At 35.3% G+C, this 11,024-nt stretch overlaps 1 protein-coding gene across 2 annotated transcripts in view; it reads right to left on the reverse strand.

Annotated features, from left to right (window-relative positions):
* Positions 1–2,140: 2,140 nt before the first annotated feature.
* Positions 2,141–11,024, reverse strand: part of LOC107744370 (tubby-related protein 1-like) — an 11,397-nt gene continuing 2,513 nt past the window's right edge. The window contains exons 3-14 of one of the 2 annotated variants that reach the window (XM_016557984.1): positions 9,579–9,690; positions 9,392–9,493; positions 7,061–7,201; positions 6,815–6,925; positions 6,579–6,737; positions 5,346–5,431; positions 5,026–5,193; positions 4,270–4,382; positions 4,053–4,161; positions 3,847–3,945; positions 3,554–3,725; positions 2,141–2,721 (exon numbers count right to left, since the gene is read on the reverse strand). In XM_016557984.1, coding sequence (XP_016413470.1) covers positions 2,588–2,721; positions 3,554–3,725; positions 3,847–3,945; positions 4,053–4,161; positions 4,270–4,382; positions 5,026–5,193; positions 5,346–5,431; positions 6,579–6,737; positions 6,815–6,925; positions 7,061–7,201; positions 9,392–9,493; positions 9,579–9,690 — 1,506 coding nt within the window. In that variant the 3' untranslated portion in view covers positions 2,141–2,587. Of the gene's footprint in view, positions 2,722–3,553; positions 3,726–3,846; positions 3,946–4,052; positions 4,162–4,269; positions 4,383–5,025; positions 5,194–5,345; positions 5,432–6,578; positions 6,738–6,814; positions 6,926–7,060; positions 7,202–9,388; positions 9,494–9,578; positions 9,691–11,024 lie in introns of both variants that reach the window. The other variant, XM_016557983.1, reaches the window with a different exon arrangement.

An 11,024-nucleotide genomic window follows, 5' to 3' on the forward strand; every position in this document is an offset into this window, starting at 1 on the left:
AGAGATCCCCATCGAGACTTTAATTCTGTTATACTGTTCATTCATTCAGCCTCATGCAATGACTTTATCTTTTAAGATGTTTTTTTTTTTTTACCTTACAAGATTTAGAAAGACATTTAAACTCATAATTTTTCAAATCTACTGTAATTTGCTATTATTGCAGTGGCATTTATGAAATAAAAACTAAGCAGCATTAAATTAATGTTAAAGCCTAAAACTTTGTCTAAATAGCTATTTGGCTATTGGTTAACATCAGTTTTCAATGTTAAAGCTGCTTTGGTGGTATCAAGTGAAAAAGAAAGTTATTTCAGAGTCAAAGAGAAGCAATTCAAAAAATGTATTAATGAAACATGCACAAAAATACCAGAAATGTGCAAGAAAGTACATTTTTATTTCATATTGACTTGGCAACCTGAACTGTCATAAGCAAAACCTTTCACACAACCTACCATGCCGGAGACCCAGGTTTGAGACCCACTCGGAATGAGAACGAGGTGTGGCGGTGAGGACCCGGGAGAGAGGGGTTACATTGGTGCCGTGACCCGGATGGGAGTGAGGCTTAGGGGGGTGAGGGTAACGAAGGCCAGCGAGTAGGTGCTGTGCAGGTAAACCTCACTCCCCTGATCTCAAGAGACGCACTAGTGACTGATGCTAGAGGCAGCAGTCTTTAGCCTCCTTGTTAGTGCGTCCGCCTCCCATGCCGGAGACCTGGGTTCGAGACCCACTCGGAACGAGAACGAGGTGTGGCGGTGAGGACCCGGGAGAGAGGGGTTACATATAAACGGAAGAACATGACTAATGACCTTTGTCTGCAAGCATTAAGACAGTTATGGGTTTTTATCAAATACATCCTATGTAACACAAATAATCATACATAAACTACAATGACACGTACAAGGCGAAACAAACAATTAAACACCAAACGTCAAGTGTTTGCATCTGCATCAGGTGATAGTACACATTATTCCTGTATGACACTTATTATTCCAGATCATCTTTGCTTGAGTAAGCAAGAAACAGCATGAGTGGTTGAGATGTTTGACATACTCCAAGCGTCAGTCAATGATATTGCATGCGCAAAAATCTGAAATTTACTATCAGCGTTGATAAACCTGGACCTTGCTTTAATCTTGGGCTTTCGGCACACTTGCACAGACACCCTCTTTCCTGCTTGCTCTCAGACAAGCATTCTTACACGGTTACACACACAAAACACAGTACAACTGCTAATAATACAGAGAAATGTTTTTTTCCCCTTTTTAAAAGGAATAGTTCACCTAAAAACGAACATTTGCTGAAAATGTACTCACCCACAGTGCTCAAGCCATCCAAGATGTAGATGAGTTTGTTTCTTCATGGGAAAAGATTTGGAGAGATTCAGCATTACTGTACATCACTTGCTCACCAGTGGATCCTCTGCAGTGAATGGGTGCCGTCAGAATGAGAGTCCAAACAGCTGATAAAAACATCACAATAATCCACAAGTAACTCACACCACTCCAGTCCATCAGTTAACGTCTTGTGAAGTGAAAAGCTGTGTGTTTATAAGAAACAAATTCATCATTTGGATGTTTTTAACTTCAAACTGTTGCTTCCAGCTAAAATCCTCTAGAGTCCTCTATCCAGAATATTGATTTCTCCAGTGAAAATGTCGTCTCGTCTGAATAAGGAAAGAAACATACACAGATCAAACACCATTTGCAAGTGAAAACAGCCCAAAACAAATATGTGTGTGGATTTTGATGTGAGAGGACAACAGGAGTTGGACTTTTTTTTTCACTGGAGGAAGCGTTATTATGGATTATGAACTTTAGCCGGAAGTAACGGTTTTAAAATGCCCTAATAATGGATTTGTTTCTTACAAACACACAGCTTTTTGCTTCAAAAGATGTTAACTGATGGACTGGAGTGGTGTGAATTACTTGTGGATTATTGTGATGTTTTTATCAGCTGTTTGGACTCTCATTCTGACGGCACCCATTCACTGCAGAGGATCCACTGGTGAGCAAGAGATGTAATGCTACATTTCTCCAAATCTGTTCCTACAAACAAACAAACTCATCAACATCTTGGATGCTCTGAGGGTCAGTACATTTTCAGCAAATTTTCAGTTTTGGGTGAACTATTCTATTCCTATTAACAAAGTGTTTTTTCCATTTATGTTACTAGTATAAGATAACACAGATTTTAACCGGGTTTACTAAAATGTGAAGCAGACAATGTTAAAACACATTTTTCCTAATTGCATTGTATGCATAACCTAAAAATAAAACACAATCCATTGTTTCTTTTTCCCTTTTCAAACACACGCCACGTCTAACGTGACCTCCTCACCACATCTTTCAAACTCAAAATCAAACACCTCAACACACTTCCTCCCTTCTCAGTAGATCCATTGTACAACCAAAACTTGATTTTAGCCCAAGCGGATATCACCAGCATGTAAAATCATGCAATCCCACAAGCAATGGTGGCTTTATTTTACAGATTTATGGGTTTTGGTCTTCTCGTCGTGAATTGAGCTGATGCTGAGTGAGAACGTTTCCCATTTGTTGCATGTGACAAAATCACAGACGTCTTTACGCTTTTACTCGCAGGCGATTTTGCCATCAAAGCTGGAGAGAGCGATGGCAAAGGCTTGTACCGCACACAGAGGATACCTATAGTCCAGAGTGAAGGCATCGTCTGCTACTCTCCCAAACTGCATCACTATGTAGTCCTCTGAAATGTAGCACAAAACAGGGTGATGTAATAATGCTTTATTTACTTAGCCAACATACAAATACTAACACTGATTATTATTTTGCAATATATTTTACAACATCAAGCTGTTCAGACTGCTGATTGGCACTGCATATTGCACAGTGTATACTGCACACTTCATACTTTTACATACAAATAGTGAAACAGTATGCAACATGAAACACTAAGCATTTCAAATAATGGTTTTCTACACTTGAGCATTTTGCATGTTTAATTCAAGATGTCACATCTTAAAATATGATTATTTTGGATTTCTAATCCATTTTTGTGTACTAATAATAATTTTTTTGTAATTACTAATGAATGAAGAGATTAAAATAGTTGCTGATATTATTTGTGGTACATTTGTCACACTGGAAATGGATGGTGAGATCAAGTGCATTGCATTGTGGGATACAGTATGTTGCATTAACAAATTTGGCAGACACTTTTAGTCAACACGTATTACAGAGCATTTAAAGTATACAGGTTATCATGAGCATGTTGTTATTAGCAACATGCTCTACTAACACAGTACCAGTGTTGTTATTATTAACTAAACCTATTAAAAATGATCAATAATTAAAATAAAGCTGAAATAACAAATTTAAATATTAGATTTTTCAAAAAACGTAACTTAAAAAAAAATCAAGCAATTAGAAATGTTGATTTGGCAACTGACTGGAATAAAAGTTTAAATACTAAAATTATTCAAATTAAAATTGACATAAAAAAAGCTTAATAGAAATCTAAAAACAAATATACAGTAGCTTATGTTTTGGAGCTGCAGAGATATGGTTGAGTTACTTACGGTCTTTGTTATGCACAATCTGGAAATTTTTGATGGAGGCCTGTGTAACTCTGCCGTTGAAGTTTAACACGTGTGACGCCGTTTCTTCATTCCACACTGGCGTCTTATTGCGCAGCTCTATCAAGTTTTCCATATTTCTGTTTTGTTGTCTAATGAGGAGGCCATCATTTTCCTGTTGGGAAGCAGTATATTCAGTTGTCATTTTAACAAATACATATATCAAATCAATAAAAAAAGTAAATTAAATTAAATTAAATAAAAATTAAACATTAATTTATTTGTGTTTTATTTACACTACGGGGCCGTATGGGGACTCGTTCTCCATCTTTGTTCATGCCAGGAATAATTACAATCATTCGCCTTGGTCCTTTCATGCCCAAAACATTTGTTTCCTAAAGCCACAATGCAATATCAAATTAATATTATGAAATATAGCATGCATTGAATAAATGATTAGTGCTTCCACTAAAACTACAGCAGTAAGGGGATGTTGCCTTACATAGATAATAGCTGCTAATTCCTGTCGCGCGTTAGACATGTCCGGCAGAGCTCTGTCCGGATGCAGTGCATTATCAAACACCGTGAACTTGGTTCCCATCAGATTTGACCTGAAATATATATGCAAATAACCTTTACATCAAAGAGACTGTGTTATAGACCTACAAAAGAGTCCAAGAGGAGCAGCTATAATGGTAATGGTACGCAAACCCACTTACCTCAGCTTTCCAATGAAGTTTTCTCCTCCTCTGGAGAGGTCAGTCGGGTCAATGGAGATCAAGTAGTTAGAGGTTGTGCTTTTTTTCCTCTTCCTTCCCGCTAACAAAAATACCTGGATATAAGATGGACAGAAAAATGTGTTACATCAAAAATCATATTACTCCAGTTTGCAAAGCTAAAATTACTGACATCTATTAGCCCATATATTGTTAGTATTTAAAAAAAAAAAGATTTTTAAAGAAATTAATACGTTTAATCGGCAAGGATCCATTACATTGATCAAAAGTGACAGTAAAGTCAAATAATGTTACAAAAGATGTCCATCTATATTTCTGTGTCTATCTATATTTCTATTTAAATGAATGCATTCTTTTGAACTTTCTATTCATCAAAGATAAATCCTGATTGTATCACTATTTCCACAAAAATATGAAGCAGCACAACTGTTTTCAACACTGATAATAATCAGAAATGTTTCTCAAGCAGCAGATCAGCATATTAGAATGATTTCTGGAGGATCATGTGACACTGAAGACTGGAGAAATGATGCTGAAAATTCAGCTTTGATCACAGCAATAAATTATATTTTAAAATATTCACATAGAAACCTGTTATTTTGAATTATATAAAAATATTTCACAATATTACAGCTTTTATTGTATTTTTGATCACATAAATGCAGCCTTGGTGAACATAAGAGCCTTCTTTCAAAAAATGCACAACACATATACAGATAAAAACAAATGTCACAGTACTTTCTTCTCGTTGTCCAGGTGCAGGTAGTACGTTGGGTAAAGGCCTCGGTCCATCCCTCTCTTGTCACGGGTCACTTTGCACTTTACTGTGACGCCTTGTTGTGCAGGTTGAAGAACAAACTCCTCCAGATTGTCAAACTCGATGGGAGGAGAAGGTGCTCGCTCCTCCTTCAGAGGAATAAGAGAGGTAATCTTAGAAACGTTTACCATGATAATCATAGTTTGCAACCAAAAACCACTTGTGCACTGTTGTTACTAGAGAAAAAAATCATAATAAATTAATGCTGGAATGAGAATTATGTGGAAGATAATGAATTCACCTTTTTGCCTTTTTTCCCTTTGCCCTTTTTCTTCTTCTTTGTCACTTCTGAATCAGAGTCTTCAGTCTCTTCTGCTTTAGCAGGACCTGAGGATGAGAAACAATCAAATTAGACAGGGGTGCTCTGATTGATCGTCTACCGATCGCTATCAGCCGATAATCGCTTTAATCTGCGGTCTCATGCACACTCAAAGCGCGCACACATAAGGCCGTCTAACATACAGCTCACCAAATCAGGCTTGTGCTGTGTGTAAGCTATTGTGCAACAACTGCCCCATTGTAAAAACAAAAATGCACTGCATGATCAAACATTTAGGTGAGATCATTCTATATTTTTGAAAATGTCTAAAAAATGCCTCCCCTCCACCCCTCAAATGAAAAAATCCCCCACAAGAGTCACCTAAGGGGGAATTCCCCCATTTTCAAAAATGTAATTCAGGCTCTGAATGAATGTCTGTAAAATTCCTGATTGGAGCATCACTATAAATAATTCGACAAGATAAAAAAAAAAAGCTTTAAAAAGATCAGTATCGGTGATCGACGATCGGTGACTGGCTCCAAAAATCCTGATCGGAGCACCCTTAAAGGGGTCCTATTATGCTTTTTCACTTTTTCAACTTTAGTTAGTCTGTAATGTTGCTGTTTGAGCATAAAAAAGATCTGCAAAGTTACAATTTGATACAGAAACTATTCGAGCCGTTCGTGCCAGACTGGGGAGAGACTGTTGTAATAATGTAAAATATGTGAAAAATAATGTGTTTTTCGAACAACCTAGTATGAGAGCCTGTTCTAGTACACCCCCAAAACAAAATCAAGACTTTGTAAAAGAGCATAATAGGACCCCTTTAAAATTAGACATGGCAACAGTCATTGGGCTGCCATTTTATGGAAACAAATCAGTTCAGACAAAGATAATAACAATTAATATTCAATTTCCTCACACTATGGCATGGTATAAACTTCCATATGGTCCCTTAACTTCATTTTATTGCTATTCAGAAAAAAAATATAACGTATGCCATGCAGGTGCTATTTTATTTATTTGTTTATCAATTTATTTATGTATTATTTACTTATTCGATGAACTGTTTATGGTGATATAATTGTGTGTATATATAAAAATAACATGAAAGATTTGTTTTATCATTGAAGCTATTATATGATTTTATGTCAATATGTAAATTGCATATACCATAATGTCTTATACCAAATGTGGTAAAGAACCAGAGCTTACTTTTGGCCTTTTTTGTCTTTTTGTCCTTGTCTTTGTCTTTGTCCTTGTCTTTGTCCCCTCCTGTCTGAAACATGGACGCTGGTTTTGAGCTGCTCTTCTTCTTCATCTTGCTGGTTTTGGTTTCTGGTTTGCTCTCCTCTTCACTCTCAGATTTAGCAGCTGCTTCACGCCACATTTGTAAACGTATGTATTATTCTGAATCAGACATGTATATAGAAGTGCTCTCAAAACATTACCTTTCTTTTTACTCTTGGTTTCAGGCTTGTCTCTGTTGATCTGAAACATGGAGGCTGGTTCCTTCTTCTTGGCTTTAGATTTTCCTTTACTGTCTGCGTCCTCTTTGACATCTTAATGTTCATATAAAGCAAGCATAAATAAGTCAAGTTAGCAGGTATTGTTGAAACTAACTAAACTAACATCATATCTCATAATAGAAAGTTTAAAGTGCTTTGTATTTTAAAGTTCCTGTGAACAGAGGACACCTTTTGATTTGGACTTCTTGTCTTTTTCCTTGTCTTTTTCTTTTCCATCAGAAGTTTCTTTTGAAGTTTTTTTCTTCGTCTTCTTCTGAGGAGTGGTCTCTTCATCATCCTCTTCATCATCATCATCATCTTCTGTAGAACCTGTTTTGCAATAAACACATTTAAGTGCTCAGGTATAGAAAATCTGGTTAAGTTTGCTTTTCAAATGTCACGCCATCATCCTGTTGGAATGAGAAAACAGTCTTTAGTATCACAGTTGTTTCTCTTAGACAGCCACGAGACGAAATGAAGAGCAAATTGAGACCCCTGGTTTTTCTCATTAGAAAAGGACTTCAGTTATCGCACTTCAGTTCTCTAGAGGTTTTGAAAAGATCTCACTAATGTTTCAAACAGAGCTCAAAATATTAAAATCTGAAATAAAAATGTAGAGATCTCAAACATTTCTCATCAAATTCTCCCAAGATCTGAGCTGCTATACATGTACATTTTATAGCTCTATAAACTCTTACTGTATGTCAGTTATTGTCTCATTTGTGTTTATTTTTTCTCATCAGTTTTTGAAGAGACTTTTACCATTTTTAAATTATTATTTATTATTATTATTTTTTTCAAAAGTAAAACAATTTTATGAAGGTCATTTCAGTGTTGTTATTTTTAACTAAAACTATCTTTCGGTAATTGAAAAAGCAGAAATGATATAAACTATAAGTATTACATTAAAAACTGAAACTGGAAAAACTTTCAGTTTTCAGAAACTGCACTGGAATTTGAGGAAATGCTGCCTTGACAACTCTCTGAAATAAAATAATTTGAATGATTAAAATCATTAAAATCACTAGACCTTTCGGCTGCATTTGATACTGTAGACCATAAGATCTTGATTACACGCTTAGAACAATGTGTTGGTATTAAGGGTACTGCGTTGTGTTTAGAGCCTATTTGTCCGAAATAACTTTCTCAGTTAGTTTTGGAGACTTTGTCTCCTCAACTGCTTCTTTCATGTGTGGGGTCCCCCAGGGCTCCATTTTGGGGCCTATTCTGTTCTCCCTGTATTTGCTCCCAGTAGGACATATTTTTAGGAAATTTGGTATTTCTTTTCATTGTTATGCAGACGATATGCAAATTGATCTGCCTTTGAAACAAAAAGATACTTGCTCTTTAGCACACCTATTGCAGTGTCTTGAGGAAATTAAGGCTTAGATGGCACTAAATTTCCTTAATTTTAATGAAAATAAAACAGAAGTTATGCTGTTTATGCCGGGAGGTACTTGTGAGTCATCAGATTTGGACCTTGGTGAATTGAAGCCACTTGTGAAGCCCTATGTAAAAAATGTAGGTGTTATCATAGACTGTGATTTTAAATTGGACAAACAGATTAACTTGGTAGTTAAATCTATTTTTTTCCAATTGAGACAACTCACCAAGGTGAAATCTTTCCTGTCTTCTAAAGACTTTCAAAGAATCGTTCATATTTTTATTTGGATTATTGTAATGACCTCTATATAGGTATTAGTCAGGCCTCTCTCTCCAGACTGCAGATGGTCCAGAATGTGGCAGCGCGCTTGCTGATTGGTACACGAAAGCGGGAACACATCACCCCTGTTCTCGCCTCTCTTCACTGTTACCTGTCCATTTTAGGATTCATTTTAAGATTTTGGTATTTGTTTTTAAATATCTTAATGGTTTAGCACCTAAATATCTTTTCGACTTGATCAAGCTGTATGCTCCACTAAGAGCACTTAGGTCTGCTGACCATTTGCTTTTAGTTGTCCCACGGGTAAAGTTGAAGAGCAGGGGTGACCGAGCATTTGCAGTGGCAACCCTGAAGCTCTGGAATAGTTTGCCCCTCTACATTAGACAGGCTCAAACACTTGCTGTTTTTAAATCTAGCCTAAAAACTTATTTTTATAGTCTGGCATTTGACGCTATGTGAGAGCTGCTTTCTTTTACTGTCTTTATGGTGTCTTATTGTGTTCTTTTGTGTTGTTGACTGTTTGTATCATTTATATTTTTATTCTTTTATGTGTGTACAGCACTTTGATAAACACTTGCTGTTTTGAAAAAGTGCTTTATAAATAAACTTTGACTTTGACTTTGAAGTACTAAAATTACTAAAAACTAAAACAAATCTAAATGGAAGCAAAATAAAAAATAATAAAAATTTATGACAAAATTAAAACTTAAACTAAAGTTAAAATGAAAACTAAAAATATAAAAACAAAATCTAATTCAGAATATAATAATATATAATATAAATAAATAACAAACATCATTTAATATAATAATATAAATCATATAAATGACACAAAAAAAAACTGGGTCACTTACTCTTCTTCTTCTTTGGAGCACTTTTCACTTTCTTTTTGATTTCCTTCTCCTTCTCTGTTGATTCTTTGTCCTTCTCCAGTTTCTTCTTCTTCACCTTCTCTCCATCTGTGAGGGAGGTTTGTGAGAGTTGTGTAAACAGACTGACAGAAGCGCAGTGATGTAACATCAGGACATGAGCTCTCTGCCGTACTCTGAGCGGCCGGGCAGCTATCACCGCTCTTCTTGCTCTTGGTCTTTTTGGGTTTGGCTTCGGTCCCATTGGTCTCTGCTGGAGTCGACTCGGGCTTCTTCTTTTTGGGCTTCTGCAATATTCTGATGTGTGCAGTTATAAAATTACATTATTGAAATAGACATGTTGGACAGTAGCTATTATTAAAAGTAATCAAAGTTAGAAAGTTAGATTACTCACCAGTAAGGATGCAAGTGTAAGCAACAAATAAAAAGAAGAATATATTTGAATGTGAGTGTTAAGCCTATTCAAGTAATTCAAAAGCAACTTATTGTGCATCCTACTGCACACTAAATGGATTCAAGTTTATGTGTACGACTTGTGCCTTGTTCTCTGAGCAATTTATTTACTAAATAGTCATATTTATGTTTGAAACGTGCTCACCAATCTGTCTGATGTGGAGGATGTTATACATGAAAGATATTTAGGCTATTATGTACAGGAATATATAAAAATATAAAAAAGATGCAAGAACAAATCTGAAGCACAAAACTGCAAACAAATGCATGAAAACCGCATCCAAAAACATGTATTATGCATACATTCTTCGGATTTGAAGATTTTTTAAAATGCATTATTTATTAAACTGCATCCAAAAAAACATTATTAATATTTTTTTCTAATATATAAATATATATATATGCGTTTGAAGATTTAGATAAAATAATTAACTTATAACATTGAGATTTGTTATATCTTTTTGATGCATAAGACTGCAGATCTATTGATATAACAGCAGTGATCTGATGCATAACCACATTATGCAACTCGTCCTGTTTGTGAGTGATTAAGCTGCAGGAGTCAGTTATGGAAAAACCTCCCATCTATCAGTTATTCTCCTTTATTTCACAAATATGTGTAAGCTAAACCTTTCCACACATCTTTTCACCCTCGTTTATATGGCCTAAAACAGGAGACACTCTCTGTGGGATCCTGTATTGACTGTCTGTGAGTCTGAAAGTGTGTGTGTGAGTGTGTAAGCGTGTGTGATCCACTTAAGACGCAGCCGGAATAAGGCTATTAATACCGTCACCTTAGTCAATCTCTGTCATGAGGTGTGGAGGAAAACAAAAACCCTAATTCAACCATGTTTGCATCAAATAAACAACAAAAAATATACATTTGCCAAATAGAGTTTTGAAATAAGGCTTAAAAATAAGGTTAAAAACTAAATTATTAGTGCTGTCTAAATGAACTCAAGTTGTGTTTGTAGGTCATCTTTTATACTTTCAATAAGACTGAATGAGACATATTTACATATATAATTTAGTGCTATCAAACGATTAATCGCGATTAATCACATCCAAAATAAAAGTTTTTGTTTGCATAATAAATGTGTGTGTTCTGTGTATATTTATTATGTATATATATATATATATATATATATATATATATATAAATAAACAC

Source organism: Sinocyclocheilus rhinocerous, unplaced genomic scaffold (assembly GCF_001515625.1).
Source record: "Sinocyclocheilus rhinocerous isolate Xijiao unplaced genomic scaffold, SAMN03320098_v1.1 scaffold1488, whole genome shotgun sequence".
Lineage (NCBI taxonomy): Eukaryota > Metazoa > Chordata > Actinopteri > Cypriniformes > Cyprinidae > Sinocyclocheilus > Sinocyclocheilus rhinocerous.